Source organism: Juglans regia, chromosome 7 (assembly GCF_001411555.2).
Source record: "Juglans regia cultivar Chandler chromosome 7, Walnut 2.0, whole genome shotgun sequence".
NCBI classification, from domain to species: domain Eukaryota; kingdom Viridiplantae; phylum Streptophyta; class Magnoliopsida; order Fagales; family Juglandaceae; genus Juglans; species Juglans regia.
Window position 1 is genome coordinate 44,223,277 of NC_049907.1, and position 22,030 is coordinate 44,245,306.

General features: G+C 34.6%; 2 protein-coding genes across 4 annotated transcripts; one reads left to right on the forward strand and one right to left on the reverse strand.

The window, feature by feature from the left end:
- The first annotated feature begins 1,575 nt into the window (after window positions 1-1,575).
- LOC108982900 (NADP-specific glutamate dehydrogenase-like) lies at window positions 1,576-13,407 on the forward strand. 3 transcript variants are annotated; one of them, XM_018954379.2, is made up of 16 exons: window positions 1,576-1,827; window positions 2,939-3,569; window positions 4,475-4,604; window positions 4,715-4,916; window positions 5,466-5,552; window positions 5,649-5,708; window positions 5,798-5,884; window positions 6,206-6,277; window positions 6,460-6,515; window positions 6,815-6,900; window positions 8,225-8,315; window positions 8,407-8,564; window positions 8,657-8,748; window positions 9,940-10,020; window positions 11,907-11,980; window positions 12,916-13,407. In XM_018954379.2, exons 2-16 carry the CDS (start codon window positions 3,008-3,010, stop codon window positions 12,989-12,991), a joined length of 1,914 nt encoding a protein of 637 aa, XP_018809924.1. In that variant the 5' UTR covers window positions 1,576-1,827; window positions 2,939-3,007; the 3' UTR covers window positions 12,992-13,407. The 3 variants fall into 3 exon arrangements, with proteins under 3 accessions (XP_018809924.1, XP_018809925.1, XP_018809926.1); XM_018954380.2 differs by having other exon boundaries at window positions 2,964-3,569; XM_018954381.2 differs by lacking the exon at window positions 12,916-13,407 and adding an exon at window positions 12,385-12,897.
- Window positions 13,408-13,836: 429 nt separating this feature from the next.
- LOC108982905 (RWD domain-containing protein 1) lies at window positions 13,837-20,989 on the reverse strand. Its single transcript, XM_018954390.2, has 11 exons — window positions 20,841-20,989; window positions 20,564-20,629; window positions 20,383-20,450; window positions 19,529-19,559; window positions 19,307-19,376; window positions 18,630-18,687; window positions 17,873-18,001; window positions 15,080-15,171; window positions 14,810-14,894; window positions 14,571-14,649; window positions 13,837-14,424 (listed from the first exon to the last, which is right to left on the reverse strand). Exons 1-11 carry the CDS (start codon window positions 20,845-20,847, stop codon window positions 14,348-14,350), a joined length of 762 nt encoding a protein of 253 aa, XP_018809935.1. The 5' UTR covers window positions 20,848-20,989; the 3' UTR covers window positions 13,837-14,347.
- Window positions 20,990-22,030: the final 1,041 nt, after the last annotated feature.

Sequence of the window (22,030 nt, forward strand, 5' to 3'; positions counted from 1 at the left end):
AGTTAAATTATTTATTATATTCTGTGTGATAATTTTAAAAAAAATTATAATGATGAAATAAAAATTTTATATTTTACCTTTATCCCAAACTTGCCGGCAAAGCCCCCAACTCAATATTAGCCAATAGGCCTTGAAGGTTGTGGTAACGGGCAAGTCTACGAAAGCTTACATGTTTAACCTCGTTTAATTTTATAAATGAGATGAAATTAGTTAAGATTAGAGTTAAAAAATTGAATAAAAAATTATTAAAAAATATTTTTTAATATTATTTTTATTTTGAGTTTTAAAAAAATTAAATTGTTTATTTTATTTTGTATAATAATTTAAAAAAATTATAATAATGAGAGGAGATGTTTTCAAAATTTTTAAAATTTTAAATTTAATCTTAAGAGCAAACCTGGAAGATAATGCCATTAAATACTACAGATGTTACCGTTATACAATTCGTTTTCTTCCCAAAACAAAGACCTTTCCAAATAATTTGAAACGCGAGAGAGAGAGGGGTTAACATCAAAATGTTACCGAAATATAGAAATCTTATCCCTCGTGTGTATCGTTAGTATATTTAATTTCTTTTTAAATGTAAAAAAAAAACAAATAAATTAATTATTAATAACTCTTTTAAACATTGAAAAAACACAAATAGACTAATGGTACGGACCGTACGGTACACTTGAAGAGTCGAGTTAAGGAGACAACCTAATATTTTCCTAAACTCAAAAGAGGAAAAGAAATATACACACAATCCTCTCAAATTACCATATTATTTACAATCGATAAATAATTCATACAAAATATCACAAACTACTTTTTAAAAAATTAGATAAATATAATATTCACACGAAAATTTCAGAAAAAATTACATACACCGGAAATTTTATAAATCACACGAACTAGAGTCTTATAAAATCACAGTCAAGTGATTGGTCCGGTGCAACTGAAAATTTTTCTTTTTCAATTTTTATACTTTAGGGTTCTTAATGCACGATATTTGTGATTTTTTTTTTTTATGAAAAATGATAAATATATAATATTTTTTATAATATATTTTATAATTATGTTTTAAAATAAAATATATTATTGTAAAATATTATATAAAAGTAATATTATTTTCAGTTGTAAAAAATTACATACACCGGAAATTTTATAAATCACACGAACTAAAGTCATATATTGTAAAAAATGTTGTGTGTGTCATTACATTTTTTTATATAATGTTTATATTTTAATTTATTTTGTATTTCTAAGAGGTAATTAATGCTCCAATGCGCTTATCCGCCGTGTGATAGGTAGTGGGACACACGCGCCGAAAAAGTCAAGTAAAATTCCAAAGTCAGAATTTGCACAAAAATGAAAAAATAAATAATAAATAAAAGAAAATACTCTGGTCATTATATAAAATTAATATTATAAAGATGTCGTTTAATATGATCAGATTATAAAATTATTTTATTGTAAAATAAATTAAATAAAATAATATTAATTTGTGAAATTATTTTTTATGTAATATGTAATATGTAGTATTACTCGTAGATAAATAGAAGGAAATAATTGCGCGTATGTAATGTAGCCGAAAAATTCACATAAAAATTAAAAAAGCTTCGCCCTTTTTATTCTACTGCCATAATCTCCCTGCGACCAGTGAATCTAGGAGCAAGAATCTGGGCCAGGAATAGCACGATCTCACTCTCTAGCTGTCCTCGTTCAAGCAATCCGCAACTGTAAAGGAACGAGTTTTGGAGCGGAAATTTAAAAAGTGCTCAACGACCAGACGGAGACTGCAACTTGGGAGTGTCAAAGTTCATATTTTTCTGTTGTATAATTGAGGTAAATGATGATATTTCTTTGTTTTAAATTTTGGGGAGACCTTACGATTGGAAGATAACGTCTGTGTTGGAGATTCATCGATTATTGTTGGTTTAGTTCTGGAGTTCTTAATTCTTGTCCAAGAGTTCTTGGGCTTTGTATAATTTTGGATTTTTTGACTTTTTGCAATTTTGGGTGTAATTGACTCGTTCATTGGATAAGGGAATCGATTCAATTTGGGCTTTGGTGTGTTTTTTGAGGACACTGGTTTGAACACTGTGAATGAAATTATAATTGATTTTTCCTGTTTTTTTCTGGCTTTAGTTTCCAAGAAGTTCTCTAAAACACATCTAATTGTTGTGCATGTTTGTGATAATCAAAAGGGTTGTATTGTATGCTAAACACTAAAAGGGGAGATAAATGGAGAATCGGCTCATGTTTCTGTTGTATGTATAATTAGATGTTCTTCTTGTTCTTCTTCTTCCTCTTCCTCTTGATAAGTCCTGTGTATCTTTGGTTGCACTTATTAATGTGATCCTAGAAATAACTGGGAAGTTTCGAGAATTCCAGGAATTTTTATGTTTTAAGGGCTCACGTACTTTTGATTCGTATACAGTGGTCAGTAACTCCCTTGTATCTTTTATCGCACTTAATTAATGTGATGCTTGATTGTTCAGATGGATACCTTTTCTTGTAAGTTAGAAATTGTTATTAATAAGTCCAAAATCCAAGTATACGGGGAAGTATCCAAGAGAGTCACCAATTTAGAAAGGTGAAAAAAATACAAAAAAATAATGAATGCTTAGTCCATTAATGTCTATTAATGCAATCCAAAGTAAAATAATACACGAAATAGGCAAATAAGGGCCATAAAAAAGATCCGCTATTCTTCTGGGCATGACCCAAGCCAATCCAACCGGACAAAAGAAGTCCGTCCACAATGCACCAAAATTGTGATTAGTTTGGTGTGTACTTCCTTGTTAAACTCAATCCAACTAAAGACTACAGAGGTTATTAGGTAGAGTTCATATTTTTTAATCTCTTTTAGCAAAATATATTTTTTAAAAATTTCGATTTCTTTTTCATAAATTGATTTGTATATTAATCTTTTGAATGGGACACTTTTACCCAGTTGAGTGCTGCGGGTATTACTGCAGACAGATCGTAGAATTTTAAGGTGTTGGTGAAACTGTCATGCTGAATGTTGCTACCAGGAAGTGGAGTAGGGATGAATTCCACAATGGATGATATGAACCTGATTCAGCAGGCACAGAGGCATCACCTAGTGGCTAGAGAATTAGGAGAAGAGATAGATTTAGAAATTGGCCCTGGGGATGATGATCCTTCATTTGCTAACACCCCACTCATTGGTGGCCCACCCCGAGAACCTTCTTCAGAAGGGCAGGATGAGACCAAGCAGATGGTAATGGTTTCTCAGCTCCCCAGTGATGATCAAGATATGTTAAAGATGCAACCTGCAAAAAGGAAGAAGAAGGTCGTGAAAAGATGGAGAGAGGAATGGGCTGATACCTACAAATGGGCTTATGTTGATGTGAAAGAGGGGACAGCAAGAATTTTCTGCTCTGTATGTAGGGAGTATGGTCGGAAGCATAGAAGAAACCCCTATGGGAATGAAGGCAGTCGGAATATGCAGATGAGTGCACTGGAAGAGCACAACAATAGCTTGCTTCACAAAGAGGCTCTTCGTCTCCAGATGGCCTCTAAGGATAAGATTATTGTTGACAAGCCAATCTATGTTAAAGGTTAGTCATATCATTTTCTAAATTTTACTGGGATTTTGTTGGGGCCTTTAGAAGTTCACAATATGCTATTATATTCTGTAGTTTGAAAGTAATATTCTCAATCTTTTTTTTTTTTTTTTTGGGGGGGGGGGGGTCCTCATGCTTGATCATGCTATTGACATTCTAGGTGTTGAACTGGTGCTAATAAAAACTTGGAACATGATGAATTTTGTCTTCTGCTGTTCCTTAAAGGATGATGTGACAAAGGTATTAGACGTAAGCTGTAAATGGATGTACCTTTAATCAGTCTTCAGGGCATCCATTGCTCACTTCTGAGTTAAAGTCTTTTAAGTTCCATTGGATAAGGATGTACAAGGTAATAGAGCTTTTAAAATAATTAGATCTTGATACAGGTGATGGTTGTCATGATTGTTATTATCCTTGAACTTATGCCAGTGTGATTGGAAGATGGTCACTTTTATGGTCGGATCTACCTTCAAGGCATCAATTAGTCTCTTTTAGAAGATAAAATATTTATAATGACTGTAATTGCTAAACACTCATCTTATGCATCTTTCAAGCTCCTACATGCCTACTCCTCGTTCCCTACATGCATAGATGAGTTTGTTTTCTGTTGCTCATGTAAAATGAAAGAAGAGAATCCTTAAATTATTCACTACCGATTGGTTGAGAAATTTAAATTAATGTGTTGGAGGCTGTTTATTCATCCCATCTGCTTCTCTGCAACCAAGACTTAGGTGCGAGATTTTATTTGAACATTTACAAAAAAATTGATGTTTGCAGATATATATTGTACCTTCCGAATAACTTCATGATATAATTATGAAGTTCTTTCTTTTTGCTTTCTTTTGATTTTTTGACAACTTTTCTTTTTGGTCCGTTCTGGCAATTCTCCTAAAATGAAGCTCTTATGTCAAAAACGGCTGGATCAATTGTTGAAGCAGCACTGAAAAGGGATCCTCATGAGGTTGAATTCGTACAATCAGTGCAGGAAGTTGTTCATGCTTTAGAAAGAGTGATTGCAAAGAATTCTCAGTGAGTTGATTTAAAATGGTGTATTTACTTTTGTGTTTCACCATCGGATGTAAAAGGAGTCTTCAATAAATTCATGAAAAAACTTATGAAGTGGCTTTCTTATGTTTCAGTTATGTCAATATTATGGAGCGGTTATTAGAACCTGAGCGTATTATTATTTTCCGAGTGCCATGGGTTGATGATAGAGGTGAGACACATGTCAACAGAGGCTTTCGGGTTCAATTTAACCAAGCATTGGGTCCATGTAGGGGTGGTATTCGTTTTCATCCATCAATGACCTTAAGTATTGCCAAGTTCCTTGGTTTTGAACAGGTACCGGACTATTTCTGATATTCATATTATTCGACGTCTCTCCCGTAACTTAGTGTGCTAAGTTCTTGTCAAGAGTTTTTTAAGTTTGTCCTCCTCTTCCCTTATAAGTTAATTTAGGAGTGGTTTGGATTCAGAGATGACTTGAGATGGTTTGTGAATAGTTGAATTGTTTATTATATTTTGTGTGGGAATTTGGGAAAGTTGTTTTGAGATTTGAAAAAGTTGAATTGTTTATTGTATTTTGTGTGAGAATTTGAGAAAGTTGTAATGATTAGATGAGATGAGTTGATGTGAGTTTTGAATTCAAACGAGGCCTGTGATTTAAGGAGTGGTACTTAAAATATCTACAATTTCTGTTAGTAGTATTCTTAGTTCAATCTTCTCGAGTTAAAATAATTACAGTAAGAGTAGAAGTCAATTAGGTGGAACAATAAGAGTAGAAGTAAATTAGATGGAACATACTAACTTCAAGGAGGATGTGGCTTTACTTTGGAAGTAACATGTGTCTGGTGGGTGCTCTATAATCTCCTAGTTTCTCCTTGTCCACAGACTTTAAAGAATGCCTTATCGCCATACAAACTAGGAGGTGCAGCAGGTGGAAGTGATTTTGATCCAAAAGGAAAAAGTGATAATGAGGTAAAAGCTTCATTCCATTGACTGAATGTTGTCTGCTCCTATGGAACTTTTACCCTTTTGTCAAAATTTCTAAAATTTTCTTTCACAAGCTGGCAGATTATGCGCTTTTGCCAAAGTTTCATGAATGAGATATATCGTTATTTGGGTCCTGACAAGGTAACTAGATGAAGATTCCATGGCTCTTTTTGCTTCAATGAATATTTAATGTTCAGTCTTCATGTCTGATTTAATGTCATGCATATTAGGACCTTCCATCAGAGGATATGGGTGTTGGTACTCGGGAAATGGGGTATCTGTTTGGACAATATCGACGTCTAGCTGGTCATTTTCAGGTACTTAAAACACCTGTAACAAGCTATTTTCTGATATCTGCTACATCTTTCTTTCTCGTTGTTTTCTTTGTATTCCTAGAAAACAATGTGAATCCTCTAGCTGAACCTCTACAATTATTGTTCTTTGTCATTTCTTATTTACATAAATATATATATGCACGTGCATATATACTTACACATAGGTGTATATAAATATTGTACCAAATATCTTAATTTATCACAGCCACTAGTAGTTTGAGTTGCTACTTGCGTAATTATTCATTCACAGAAAATAAAGTGATTTTTGTTTATGTTTTCATCTGTATGCCTTACATTTTGCAGGGAAGTTTTACAGGGCCAAGGATATTTTGGTCTGGCTCTAGCCTCCGAACTGAAGCTACTGGCTATGGGCTGGTACTTCATATTACAACTCTTTGATGCTTTCTGTGTGTGCATGGATAGTGCATAAATGTGATTGTGTGCGCGTGTCTGGCTGACTATGCACCTCATCTCTGTGAAACTCCCTTTTCTCAGTCACCGTGTCTCTAGTGGGTATAATAAGTTCCCTTGTTCACGAAGTTCTCATGCTTCTACAGGTTTTCTTTGCACAGCTCATGCTTGCAGATGTGAACAAAGAACTCAAAGGATTAAGGTTTCTTGCTCAACTTTTTGAACTAAAAGATGGTTGTGATTCTAGAAGTTGATGGCATAGTCTAGGAATATTCTACTTCATTGGCTGTAGGATGCTGCATATTTATTCTCACTATTTAGACAGCCTCATGGGGGTTTAACTTTCTGTTTGAGATACAGATCTCTCCAGCTTTTTATGTTCATACAAATTTTGAATATTGTACGCTCACACGTTGCTTAAAACTTGTTAATTTGGGCCCTAATTCAAGGTTGTCATTCCAGTTCATCATTTTTCAATATTTTTCTATGAATTTTTTCTAGATGTGCAGTAAGTGGTTCTGGAAAGATTGCACTGCATGTTCTGGAGAAGCTTATTGCATATGGTGCTCTTCCCATCACGGTATCCGGTATCTTTTTCTTTTCTTTTTTTCCCCTAAATATTTTGTACCCTGAACTACATGATGAAATTAATAACTAATAGGGTTCCTTCAATTATCTTTATTTATTTTTTCTGTCCCTGTTGATTCAAAGCAAAGAGAATACTTTTGGCCTGAAATATTTCATTTGTACCTTAGATGTGTAGTAAAGAACACGTGTATAGTTGTTCATGATTGGTTGGTTAGCCACTTTTTTTATGGGTAAAATAAGTTGGTTGGTCATATTTTGCCTCGAAACTATGGAAAGTGTTTAAATGTTTTGCTTAGACAAGTAATTTATGGTAAGTAGTTGTTGCTACTTACATTTGTAATCATTCTTTTACCTTCTGCATTTTCTTGTTTGTCATTTTTTTTCCTGGTATATAAGTTGAGTGCATGAAATTGTTAGTGGTCGTAAGTGATTTGGTACAATTTTTTTTTTATAAGTAAAAATATTATATATATTTATATATATCAAAAGGAGTAATCAAGTACACTGAATGTATACAAGAGAACACCTTGCCCATAATAGAAAACCCCTAATAACCCAAAAAAATCCGTGAAAAACAACCCAAAATACACCAAGCCGACCCCAACCCCTTGCTTCCCGTAGAACTAAAACTCTACCCAAAAAACCCACCCCAACCCCTTGGTTTCCCGTCTTCACAATGCTCTCCCTTTAGACTTCCCTCTAGTTGAGCTACCACCCTATTAGTGATTTGGTACAAATTAGTGATGCCATACAATCATGTTTGAACTTTGTGTTGCAATTCTAAAAATCTTCATGCATTTGTCTTTTTAACCTCGTACTTTATTCTTGGTGGATGTAGATGATAGACAAGGCTGGAAAATTTTGACATTTTGATGGTTTATGTACTTCAGCTAAATTCTAGTTTATTACAAATTAGTTATTTCTACTGAGAATTTCACTGTTTAATATCATAAATTTTTGGAAACACGTCTAAGAGGAACTTAAGTGATGCACAGATAATTGGTAATCAATGAAGCTCTGCTGGCACATTGCCTTGGTGAAAAATGTTGGTCGACACTGTATTAAGAATAATCAACTCTTGGGCAAGATTGCTTTTATATTTGATACTGTAAAAGTGGAATTAAAATTCCTCGCATCTTACGTATATATTACTTATAAGATGTTTCAGGAATTAGAACTGTGGTTAAGATTTTACAATGAATATGTATTACTGATAAGTATCTTATAAACTACAACTTTTCTGCGATGCCTCTTATATCAATAAAATTTTACTTTTACCTATAAAAAAAAAAACTACAACTTTTCTAACAAAATAATGAACAGATTCGAAGGGGTATTTGGTGGATGAGGACGGATTTGATTACATGAAAATATCATTTTTGAGAGATATCAAAGCCCAGCAGAGAAGTTTGAGGTGTGTATATAATTCGCTCTTCAATTCTGTTTAACAAATAGCCATCCTTAATAACTTTAAGCTTCCATGTTTATACGCTTGGGGTTTCCAGAGACTATTCAAAGACTTATGCTCGATCTAAGTACTATGATGAAGCAAAACCTTGGAATGAAAGGTGTGATGTTGCATTTCCTTGTGCTTCCCAAAATGAAATCGATCAGGCTGATGCCATTAGTCTCGTCAATTCAGATTGTCGTATACTAGTAGAAGGTAGTAATGTTATTCATTATGGCTTTAACTCTCTTATCATTTTTAAAATTTGTAATTGTTGATAACATCCATGAAACAATCTTGTATCCTAGGTTCAAACATGCCCTGTACCCCTGAGGCGGTTGACGTTCTGAGAAAAGCTAATATTCTCATTGCTCCTGCAATGGCTGCTGGTGCTGGGGGGGTGCGATTTCACTTTTCCGATCTGTACATGAAATATTTGCCTTATTATAATTTACTACAGTAATGCAATTTTGAAATCTATTTGCATAATCAGAAGCATACTCTTTTGCTTTCCTTTCATTCAATGTTGTACTAAATAAAGGCCAACTTGTTTCATTCATAATATATGGAACCCCTAGGGGTTGGTTCAAGTGGTAAAGGCCTTGGTCTTGGTGGTATGCTCTCTTCAAGGTCCAAGGTTCGAATTCCACTGGGTGCAAACAATCTCTAGAGGCCATCGGACTGGGGGATTTTTCTCTTGAATTACCCAAGGTGCACTTGTGGGAAACTCCTTGCCGAGGGCCTATGCACCCTCGGGATTAGTCGGGATGCTGTTCCCGGACACCCAGTGCCAGTAAAAAAAAATATAATATATGGAGTTATGGGATTCATATTTAATCTTGAATAAGGGGTGCAAAGTTTGACACTTCAGTTTCTATGAATGTTGATGTCTTTTTTAATATTTAAATGTATTTTTAACTTGGAGCTGTTTTCTTCTTATCTGTTCTTTTGGTACCTTGTGTTGGTGCTAATGTCCTTTTCTTTTCCTGGCTTTCATTTGTCTATGGGAATTCCACTTTATATAATAGAGACGCCGTGGAAAGGATTTACAAAACGTAAATTACGAGGCTTATCATGTTGAGTACTTTCTGAACAACAAATGAGTGAATCTTCTTAGATGCAAGAAAAGTAGCTATTTATGTGTCAATCTTGAATTTTAGAGGCACAAGGTGTGATGAGTAGTTGTATTATGTTCGAAACATGTCATACAAGTGGATTGGTCCTGGATAACTATTTTTAAGAAAAGTGCAGCAGTGTCAATCATCAATTGTGTGATTGTGACTGTGTTGTCAACTGTAAGCAGCTTTAGTTTGCCTAGTAAGAATTGCAAAGCTTTGTATGGCCAAGATATTATGTTTAGAAGATTGTTTTGTATCTGATATTCCGTTTGTTATAGTCGTGCTTTGACCTGCTGAGTTCTATAGGCCCTTGCAGTTTTAAAATGAGGATACATGATGTCAAACATAATCATTAAATCTTTATTAATGGTTTGATTTCTGTTGTTTGAACTGATGGGTAACCTAATATTTTGAATGCTCGGTTTAGATCTTTTAGGGAGATCCGTAAGAGTTATTCTTCTACTTGGTTGCAGGTTGTTGCTGGAGAGCTTGAATTAAATCATGAGTGTAATTTGGTGCATTGGTCACCAGAGGACTTTGAGTCAAAATTACAGGTGAGGCTTTACATATTTGTATCCTTGGTTTATGGATAAATTTCTAACTTGAAATTGTTGCAGGAGTTCACAAATACCAAGCAGTAGTTTTCATTTCTTTTGGGTTGGAGCAGTTTGACCAAACCAACATAGTCTATTTAATTATTTTTTTGAGTAGCCAATTACTTGAATTCTTTACAGAGAACCATTTGACCCAAAACCAATGAATAGTAGTCCTGTTTTTTTAGTGCCACAGCACATTTAGATTGAAAGTAACTTCTGGATGAGCTCCTTGAAGTGTCTCTATTGAACCACATTGTTGCTTTCTTTTGTTCAGCCTTATCTGTGTAAACATTGATTGCCAACTTGGGTGCTTTTGGGAGAATTTTTCCTTGATTGTTGCTTCTAGTTTATCCGAGTGGTTTACCTTGTTTGATTGGAATTTCATTATGAAACGAATTTTAAATAAATGGGGAAGACCATGTTTTGTGGATGTATTATTTTATATCTGGATGCAGAAAACTATATTAGAGTATCACAGGAAGCATAGTTATTTGTGAAGTTTTACAGATAGATCAGGACTTCGAAGCCCCCTTTAGGATGACCTAATTCCATAATGCAGGTAAAGTTGGCCCTACATCTTTTGCACAAAGAGATGTGCATAAAAGAAAAAGTTTGTTATCAAGAACATGTAACTGAACTGTATCAAGTACCCATTGGTAGTCTTTTTCATTAAGGAAGAACATTTTATTTACGATCAAGAAGAAAATAAAGCCAGGCATAATTGAAGTATACCTAGTGAGAGGAGGGAAGAGCAAGAAAACTCTGGAAAGTAAAGCTATAGAGACATAGGTTGGCTGCCATCTGATGGTAGTGCATTAAAAAAGACAGTATTGAGGTGTCTTCAAAGTTTCGGTCATTCCTTTCCCTCCATATTCATCAAGCATACTGCGATCGTCTTCCACAATATCTCACTGTGTCGGCGCTCAAACTGCCAAAAGATCTATCACCTTTCTAGGCATCACCCTCACTTGACCCAAAAAGATTAAAAAGCTTTCCATACGGTGGTAGCTACCTCACTCTATAAATGTCCATGATACCACAGTATAAAAGTTTCAAAACCATCATGAGATTTTCATAGGGATCATGTCATACTCAGCAGTTGTTTCTCCATATCTTTGTTTTTAATGGAGAATGTGATGATGTTGAACGACACAATTCAACTGGATGTTAGAAGCACGGTCAAAAAAAAAATGAAAGAGGTAAACACGCAATCAGACTCCCGATTTGATCTAAGAGAATGATAACTAGATCTACTTGTTTAGCCAAAAAAGGCGAGACTTTAGTCTGAACTTTGTTCTAGCTCCATTTTGAAGATTGTTGCCTTTTGTTTCTAGAACTTGAGCCGATGTGGCAATTTTCCTTGTCTTTTTCAGTGACTTCTGATCTCCCTTTTGCAATTTTTACTCAAAAGATTAAAAAGCTTTCCATACGGTGGTAGCTACCTCACTCACTCTATAAATGTCCATGATACCACAGTATAAAATTTCCAAAACCATCATGAGATTTTCATAGGGATCATGTCATACTCAGCAGTTGTTTCTCCATATCTTTGTTTTTAATGGAGAATGTGATGATGTTGAACGACACAATTCAACTGGATGTTAGAAGCATGGTCAAAAAAAAATGAAAGAGGTAAACACGCAATCAAACTCCAGATTTGATCTAATGAGAATGATAACTAGATCTACTTGTTTAGCCAAAAAAGGCGAGACTTTAGTCTGAACTTTGTTCTAGCTCCATTTTGAAGATTGTTGCCTTTTGTTTCTAGAACTTGAGCCGATGTGGCAATTTTCTTTGTCTATTACAGTGACTTCTGATCTCCCTTTTGCAATTTTTACTGGCAGGAAGCAATAAAACAAACTTACCAGAGAGCCCTGAAAGCTGCAGCTGATTTTGGTTATCAAAAGGAGAGTCCTGAGTAAGTGCTTTCTCATATCAAGCCATTGTAGGGATGATTGTCTGTTTGTGTTTATAATAGCTGGTTGTGCTCTTGTATGATTATCGCAAGTATCTTACCAAATGAATTAGCTTGGTATTTGGCCTAATAAATAGTCCACCCAAGTCAGAAAATGAGCATTGCATCATTTTATGAGTTCTCTTAGTATCATTAAGGGTTTTGATGGTGTTGAGTTGGAGAAACACATCCACGTATGTGTTGATTGTTTAAGATCATGTCAATGGTTAATATCTTGTTGCTTTTTAAATTATTTTACGCTTCTATCATATTCTTTTTGGGACCGGATGAAACTCTGTAGTGCATAGGACTAATGAATCTGATGGTTAGATCTGTTTGTTTATTCTCTTCTTTTACTTGTCTAACAGAGCTTTGGTACATAGAGCAGTTTGTCTCTGCTTTGACTATTTCTCTAGCTATGAACGATCAAGGATGTGATAATATCATGAGATTGATTATATTAAGAACCTGAACCAATTTATCTCCTCTGCCCTCCTTGGTAAAAGTCTCTGGTCGTATAATTTAACTACTCAGGAACTGCATACCATTTAATGACTGCTTTTGCAATTAATCAGCCTTGCAATTAATACAGAAGGGTATTGATGGGGTTGAGTTGGAGAAACACGTCCATGGTGTGCTGTTGATTGTTTAAGATCATGTCCGGGGTTTAATACCTTATTGCTTTTTAAATTTTTTTAAGCTTGTAACATATTGTTTTTGGGACCAAATGAAACTATGAAATGCATAGGATTTCTTCTGTTCATCAACCCAAATGGCCTCCCAGATTTCAATGCAGAAATAATGGCTGCTGAGTTACATTAATGCATTGTGTCAATTCCCAAACAAATCTGATGGTTAGACCTGTTTTTCTTATTCTCTTCTTTTACTTGTCTAATCAGAGCTTTGGTACATGGAGCAGTCATCTCTGCTTTTATGACTATTGCTCAAGCTATGAACGACCAAGGATGTGTATAGAACCGAAGAGTACTCTACAAACAGTTATCATGCTTCCCAAATATGAATTATGTCATCTGCACCTATTAATGTGTTTGGAGATGTTTCTCATCATTAGCGGCAAGCTGAAGATCATACTCTAATGACAGCCTATTTATTTCAAGGTGTAAACCTTGGAGACGATGACAGAAATCATTAAGATCACTGCATATTTCTTTGTAATATATTTGTAATGTAATGGTTGAGACTTAGAAAAAGGGTAATTTTTGGAGAACCCTGAGATACACTTGATACAGGAAAAAATGTGAAGTTAGTTCTAGTGGTAGAATAGGCAGGGCCTCCAATTTTATGGCAAAGCAATTGTTTTTTGCTACAATCTTGTGAGATATTTGATTAGTTAGATTGGAAATAAAATTAAATGATAAATTGCTGTTTAACCTAGTTGCATTCTTGGAGTATTATTGCTGGTGTTGTTATCGTGCTTTCGTTGAGGGCGTCTGAGTGATGTATCGGCACTGTGCTTCATTCTTTCTCTGAAGTGTTTTGGATTTCGAGATAAGTTGAGATATTTTAGATAAATTCAGAAATAAGTTAAGATAATTTTAGATGAATTGAATAAAATATTATTAAAATATATTTTTTTAATATTATTATAATATATTTTTTAATATTATTATTATTTTGAGATTTGAAAAAATTGAATTATTTATTATATTTTGTGTGAAAATTTGAAAAAATTATAATAATGAAATGAAATAAGTTGGAGATGAATTTCCAATCCAAACCGGTGTTTGGAGTTCAAGATGCACCATCCTACTAAGACTTTATTCATGCGAGCCATCTTGGAAAGAAAAAACTCAATCCAATACACAGCAACTCCGTTCTTTCTAGGCTAACAATTCATAAGGTACATTGTAGCCACGTAAACACGTTAAAAGTTGGCAGAAAAGTCAAATATACATGAAGAAATAAGCGATAAAGGGGGGAAAAATATTTCACATAGGCTGCATTTGTTGATAATAACTAGAAAACATAAGAAGTATATATATTTCGAATCGAAAATTTTTCTTTAATAAGGAAAACGACGGCAGTTCTGGCTGTTCTGGGTTGGAGGGACGGTGGGTCCTTTCTCGGCCTGGGCGTCATGTGGGATCAACGGGTGGGGGTGGAGGTAGATAGGTCCATAAATCTATCTTGTCCATCTGTGGCTTGTACAATGTTTTCATGCAACACCACCACCTATTTACTTGTATTTAAGAACATCATGGTTGCAAAACTGCGTTCCCTTCTCCCCCCCTCAAGATAAACAAGGCAAAAAGACATGTGATAAAAACTACACAAATTGATCCATCCCAAATAGTGCTCCATATTCATTTCTTAGTTAGCTTTCCTGGAAGAATGAGAGGATGGGTCAGATTTCTCAGCCAGGTAGTGCTCGAGCATATCTTCATCATCTGTCACACCAAAGAGAGAGAATGTTTTCTTTGTCAAACTCAGCATACAAAGCTTATCAACATCACTTATTTGTCGAAAGGAATATCTAAATATGATCTTCAAATCATAAACATGGGATATTATGGAGAGGAAGAGGGGGAATCACCTTCAAAATCATCATCATCAAAGTCAATCTCTTCCTCATCTTCCACGTCAGATCCTTCAGTAACTGGAGCTGCGCCTTTCTGTAAAATAGGAAAGGTCACGTAATTATTCATTCTTTATAAACTAAGCTAAGTTTTCAGGGGGTCTTCATGAGCCGTTCTCTGCAATGCTACAGACTCCTGAGATTGGAGAAATCTAAGATGTCCACTGCATGAGGGAGGGGGTATCAGAGCAACATACCGCAGCAGCTCTTCCGCTTTCAAACCACTGTCTTCCTGTAAGCTTCTTTTCCTTAGTAGCTGTAAGCACAGACTCGGGCATTAACCTGAAAATAAGTGGATTTTTGTATTGTGGAGAAAAACTCGTGAGCTTACATTTAGATATACCCTTTAAGAGACAAGTGAAAGATTAATTTATCCATTTCCAAATAGCTTATGATATATATCATCATTAGGGCACCAATCTACTTGGACTTGTAAAAGAAAAAAAAGAAATAAAGAAAGAACTTACTTGGCTCGTTCTAGTGCCAATTCTGCTTCATACCTCTCTCTCCATGCCAGAAAGGTATCAACAGTAACTGGTTCTCCATGAGGAATAATTATCTGAAAAAGAAAGGGAGGGCAAGCGTGAGAAAGTTGACTTTTATTGATTATGCAAATGCCTACCAGGTTCATCAGAATGTTTGTTCAAGTACAACTCAACCTGAATAAGGAGCAAGATAGAGAGGAATTGTTCTTTTATAGGACGGAGGGAATTAAGTTCGTTAACAAAACTGATTCAACCTAATCCTAAACTGTTTTATCGAGTCAATAAACGGGTAGCTGAATTCCATCTGAAGCCCTACATTAGTTGCAACACCCCAAGGGAGGCCCAAGCCACATCTTGGCCTTTATTCCAAATGGACTGGTCAATGATACAATTGGAACCCCATTGGAACCATTATAAAGAGCAAGAACTTCTCATTTCCAAGCAATGTGAGATCTCATACACTACATACCCTTATTATTCAGTATGGGGTATCACATTAGTAGACAACTCAAACGTGGAAAAAAGAAATTGGGCTGCCAATTGATAAGCTTAGAATGAAATGAACTCAAGTAGTGGAAGCATATGACAGGATTCCCAAAAGAAGTACAGTCCAAGGTTTAAATTATCACAAAAGAAGGAAAAGTAGCCCTACCAATGACAGTTGAACACTCATATAGAGATGGCAATAAGAAAAATTTAATCTCCCTTTTTATAAGTAAAAAGAAGTTTTACTCATAATAGTAGAAAATAGTCGAAGCCCATGTATGCACGACATATACAAGAGAAAACACCTAGTTAAGAGCTAGAAATAGATACAAGAAAATCTTGGAATCTGAGCCCGTTAAAGTCTATTCCAATCGCATGGAGACCGAAATGATGCAAAAAATTATCAGCATTCAAAATGAAACTTCTGTCATGTCTTGTAACCACCCATTCCCAATTCAAGTACATGTCGATCACCTTCTTAGGACTCTTATTGTACTCCAAGTGCAGTAAAAAAAGGACTACAAGTCTCTCGCCACACAAATCCACTTGAGATATTTTTTTTTCTAAGGTTATCTCCAGCAACTTTTCAGGACTTTACTACACTGGATACCATTCCAAGGAAAACAAAGGACTGTCAGATCCTCTTAAGGGATGCTTGGAGAACGAGATGAGAATTTTGTGAATAGTAGTGAAATATTTTGAGTTAAGATGTTTTATTGGGTTTTGGAAAAAGAGAGAGAAAAAGTTGAATAAAAATATTATAAAGTTAAAATATTGTTATAATACTATTTTTTAATATTATTTTTGTTTTGAAATTTGAAACAGTTGTATTATTTTTTGTGTTTTGTTTGGAAGTTTGGGAAAGCTGTAGTGATTAGGTAATGATTAGATGAAAAAGTTAAAAATTTGAAATTGAAAAGTGTTTGGGAAGGAAATTATAAGAAATTTTGAGATGCAAAGGATCTTTAAAACTAGGTCCATGTTGGTGCCCATCAAACCTCATATAAGAGATTATGCCAGGTGATGCTGTTGGAAACATAACTGAGATTGTGAATTCAACTTCCCAACCAAAACAAAGGCCATGCTTTATTTTTCTGTTGGGGGGCATCGAGGTGATCTGGCCATACCTATCTTTTAAAAGTTGTTCTACCATGGATTCATTGGATTTCTACCACCTCGTTACAATTAACCTGCCCGTTTTCACATCATGAAGCATGTTTCATATCCAAAAAGACAAGCATCCATTCATCATAATAAACATGTCAAATGGGCGCAAGCATAGAGAAATATAAGGACACTAACAGCCAAGATGAAACTAAAAATAAATCAACTCAACAAAGTCTTATAAAATTGATTAGAGACAGCTTCATTTAACTCTTTCACCAGCATAATGATATTCTTTGCAACAGTTCTGCTCAAGGCCTGCAATTGTTATAGTTTTCTTTTCTTTTGTGTGTTTTTGTCATTCGATAAGTAATATTTGTCATTGTCATTTTCACAACCTCCACCAAAATTTTTTTCTGCCTTTCCATTTTGTGGTGACTTCTGTTTGAACAATTGCAACTCTATTTAGTTGTCTTGTCATTGGTTCTCGTTTCCAAGACATCTACACACACGCACACACATATAGATGCACCATTGCAGTGTCCGCATATGGCCCTGTAGGCTCTGCCATCCTCCCTATATTCCGTATTTTTAATGTATTTGTGTTTACAGTAACCTCTGCAGCTCTGCTACAGTATTCTTTGCTTTGGTATTGCCCACCTTTATTTATGCTAAAACCTCATCTTAAGCATAAGTTGTTTCCTTCCCTACTCTTGGATATATTTTTAAGTCTAAGACTACAATTCTTTGCTGGACTTCACCGCACCTTTTTATTTTTTGGCACCCACCAGCACCTACCTTAATACAAAACAGCATTGCATGTTTGCCACCCATAATTTAACTTGAAAGGCATAATATGACTTAGAAGAATCACAAGTTCAACATGCAGTGAGTGCAAACATCTCCAATTATGTACAGATAACAATATACGAATTGCAAGTACAATATAATTTTATGCGGTCAATGGGTGTGAAAGCTTTTCAGAATTTTTTTTTTTTTTGGGATAAATAAACAGATTTTATTAATAAAAGAATGGGCAAAATGCCAAAGCTTTTCAGAATTTACAGACATAATTTGCTAAGGAATGTCCAAAACAGAAACTATGCTTAGACTTAAAACATAGCAAACATATAACAGATAAACCAGTGAAAATAAGAAATAAGAGAAATTCAGGAACACCCATACGTCCTCTTTTGCAGCCTCTTCAGCATTGGCATTCTCAATGGTTGTGTCTTGACAAAATCGTTCAGAAATCCACTCTTTAACTGATGCAACTAGTGTGTAAATCATAGCCATGCCAAGGTTTTCACACGCCTGTGGAATGGAAATAATAAATGAAGACATGCTATGCATAACTAGTCCAATCCCACATCACTTAATGAATATTTCAACCATCTTAGAGAAAAAATGTTAACCAACAAAACTGACAGTCATTATTTTTAGCTCGATATAAATTCTAGTTTGCAATGTAACACCCTCAGTCCCACATTGGGAATATGAATAACCCACATAGAGTGGGTAGTTATAAAGGCAGTCATGGGTGTTAAACCTCACAATGGCTACTTACCGAGTGAAACTAAGCTTTATAGCTGATTTAAGGGAAGCTTCAAATTGAATACTCTTCTCTGAAGTTGTGGTAGAAATGTGACTAGCGCTTTCCCTCAGTTGTTTCATGCAACCTCAGTTTCCTAGGTTCTAAAAGGATTTACAGCCCATAAAAATGAAATAAAAAACTCATTCTAAATGGCATTATCTTTAACATGACTGATCTTTTCCATTTCAAGTCACTCTGTGTGTGAGGGCTGGAAGGAAGCAGAAGGGGTGAATGGAATATTCTGTACAGAATAATCAGGAAGCTAGATCACATAAAGAATGTAAGCATATTTGGTTGGCTCAAATGTTTGCAAATTGCATATCCTAGTACAGAACACCAAGAGATTACCTCTTGTTGAAGCTTTTCTTTCAAAATTCTAAGATCTTCAATTTGTATTCCACGTAAGCTGAAAAATGAAAACTACCATCACTAGGGAACAGAAATGATGCGTTAATTTTAAACAGATCCACAATTCATACAGTTGTAACTTGTCTTCAATCTAGCAGAATAAGGCAACATTGATTACAGAGAGCTATTCATCTATAACTTTGTATTATCACAATTTTGCAACATGATGCCAAATGCTTTGAATAAAAAAGAAATCTCTATATCTAGATGAGCTACTAAAAGCTCCAGATAGAATTCCAACCTTTTAGCAGAAGGGATAATCAACAAGTTAATACATACCAACCTTTTACATTTATAATAAATAGGTAGCATTCCTACAGCAACATCAAAGGGAGCATATAACAGAGAAGAGATGCCACCATATGATGGCACTTATCTTACATGCATTCACAACATGAAGTAGTTTTTTTTTTTTTTTTGATAGGTAACACAACATGAAGGTAGTTAATTAAGAAAGTTGCCTGTGTGCCATTTCATGTTTAAATGTAACAGAGGTGAGTTCAACAAGTTCATGGCAAAGTTAAGCAAGTCAAAGTTGGGGTTGAATAAATGCTAAAGAGCAGAGAATGATGGAGTACTCTTTAGCACAACAATGTCCATGTGAAGAACATACTAACCTTTTCACATTTAAAAGTGGAGGCTCATCTGGATATTTTTCTGTGTGCGAGAAAATCAAAGCCAACTGAACTGCAACAGAAATTTTACAAGAAGTTTATGTCCACGGGAAATTTCCAACATCCTAAACTGGTAAACCAGCAAACAAAGTCTCCCAAAAGTTTATTTTTTAGTGCATATTAGGAAGGAAAGCTTATCGATGTAAAAGATAACTGAAGAATAACCTGGAATAGACGACTCGTCAATTTCATCATCCTGTTAAACACAAAGCGATATTATACATATAAGGCAATACATTTGCCAGGAAGGATTTAAAGCATCCTCAATTTTTTTTTTTAAGTATTATCCTTGATTTCTAATTGCATATAAAAACAACAGTAAGTAGATTTCTTTTATAAGTAAGAATATACCAATAGCACAACTGTAAGTATAAATTCACAATCTGATTCTGAAATAACCCAAGAAACTCATTGCCAACGTTTTTTTAGGGCACATTCTTGTACAAATAAGTAGCTCATTGACCACCATTGATTAAGGATAAAATTCAAGCCTCTATCACAAACAATTAACGATGATCTGTGGAGTCGAACATACGCATTTACAATCAATGTAGCTATTGAATTACAAGATAGTAGACATAAAACTTCACCCCACAAGGCATCGTCAATAAGAACATAAAAGTATCATTATAACCCATAAAAAAAGAGTCATATACATGCAACAATGTCCATGATGACTGAAGCTCTTTTAGAAGTATGAAATACATGCATAACTTTTTTTACATAATTCTTATGTTCCCCTAGTTTATGATAGTGGTTCTAGTACCCCATTTCTCATAAGGTTGGCATGAGCACAATCTCATGTCCAGCTTCACTGGCTAAATAACACCGATAAAGTTATTCTACCAACTTACCGAGCATGGAGAGGCACCCCCAACCACCAAAAAAAAAGAACAATCGGATATCTTTTAATGTCGTTTTAGAGTCATCAAACAGAAACAAGCTTCACATAAACTCTGCCAATAAAAGTTGGGAAAAAAAAAATCAAACAAACCACACTGAAGAATGATAATATGCACCTGTGGGGCCAGCTTTATTTGGAAGCATCGATTGGAAGTAGCTAAACCACTCTCACTAGAGTGAATTTCTGTCACAAAACGGAGACGCATTACATGCCAAAAATGGCAAAACAAGCAAATTAAAATAATAATAGCCATGATAATAGGAATTGAGTTCGGAGACGGAAATAGCATAACAGACCTTTGAAATCATCCATGAGTATAGCTTCCAAGGCCTCAATTTCCATCTCCTGCTCCTGTAGATAGTCTGTTCACATGTTCGTCGATATTAAAAGAACAATAGTCGCAAACTAATTTTAGCGCAATTGAGTTGACAATGAGATAAATTCCATTGAGTCAATTCGATATCAAGACTATACCTAGAAAACACGGATCCGTAAGAAACAAAAATCCTTACTTTTATGCGAAAAATACAGTTTCCTAGCAAGAGACGGATGGAGTGAAGGAAGATTAAATACCAGTCATGGTTATGATTCTTATGAACAGCCTTTCGATAGTTATTTCTCACTTCTGATTCGCCGGCGGAAAATGTCAGTGACTCCACGAGCTCAAAGCGCTCTCTCTTTCTTCGTGAGACGGCCACTCCAGCGCCCCGCTATCACTTCGTAATTTATTTATTTGTGAATAAATAGTAAATACACTTTGAAATGAAAAAATTATATTCATCATCTGTTTTTTTTTAATTATTCTATTTTAATAAATAAAATATAATAAATAATTTTTAATTATTTAATATTATATCATAAAATGACGAAGATAATAAAAATTAAAATATTATTGTACTGTATTGCCGCTTTTCATCGTACGACAACAAGATAAAAAGGAAAATTTGGGCAGTAATTTTTTGTTTTTCCCATTTGTGTAATTTTTATTTTTATTTTGTAGAAATAACTCCATATACCGTCAAAGGCATCAAACCTACTTCGACGACTGAATGAATATACATGACAACATATGACTACACGGGGCTAATAACATCTTAGAGGGTTGCCACTGCCTGCCACTCGAGGTTTGGCGCCCCTTTGATCTGAATTTTTTTTTTTTTTTAAGTTTTTGTTGAACCTAATTTTTTTTCCACTTCTTGTGACACGTGGAAGTGTTTTATCGGCAGCGACATGGCTTACAAGCCATATGGTTGGGATTCTTATATATATATACATACATATAAAAGGGATGGGAGGATTTCGAACCAAATTTTTATTTAGAAAATTGGATTATATGTAATCAGCTCTTGATCACATAGTTGGAATTCTGTTAGTAGATTTAACTTATATAAAATGAAATGATAAAAATTATAAAATTGAAGGTATAAGGATGAAGGAAAAAGTTACTATGTCCTCTAAAGTGTACTTTGCCACATTGGGTTGGACCCGTAGCATTGTGTTTTTTTATTTTTTATTTTTTTAAGTTAATGACGTGGCTGTCACATGACAAGGCTATGTCAATGGAGTAACTTCGTCGATTTACTTTAGACAATAGATGGTAGTGTATCAAGATTTCAGGATGAAAATATTCACTTTCAAAACCCAGAATAATATGTTTGAACATTGAACAGTAGGAGTGGCATAGATACACATGCTCTTTCTTGGAAGCAATTAATTCCTAATTAATATTTTTAAATAAAGATAACGTTGCATTTTGGCATTAT

Coding starts and splice junctions, on each gene's coding strand:
- LOC108982900 (XM_018954379.2), top strand. CDS start 3,008: ATGTTGCTACCAGGAAGTGGAGTAGGGATGAATTCCACAATGGATGAT. Junction 4,917..5,465: donor AGTTCCTTGGTTTTGAACAG/GTACCGGACTAT, acceptor CCTTGTCCACAG/ACTTTAAAGAATGCCTTATC. Junction 8,749..9,939: donor TGGCTGCTGGTGCTGGGGGG/GTGCGATTTCAC, acceptor ACTTGGTTGCAG/GTTGTTGCTGGAGAGCTTGA.
- LOC108982905 (XM_018954390.2), bottom strand. Junction 19,377..19,528: donor TGACGAGTCGTCTATTCCAG/GTTATTCTTCAG, acceptor TTTCTGTTGCAG/TTCAGTTGGCTTTGATTTTC. Junction 15,172..17,872: donor AAGAGGCTGCAAAAGAGGAC/GTATGGGTGTTC, acceptor TTTCTTTTTCAG/ATAATTATTCCTCATGGAGA.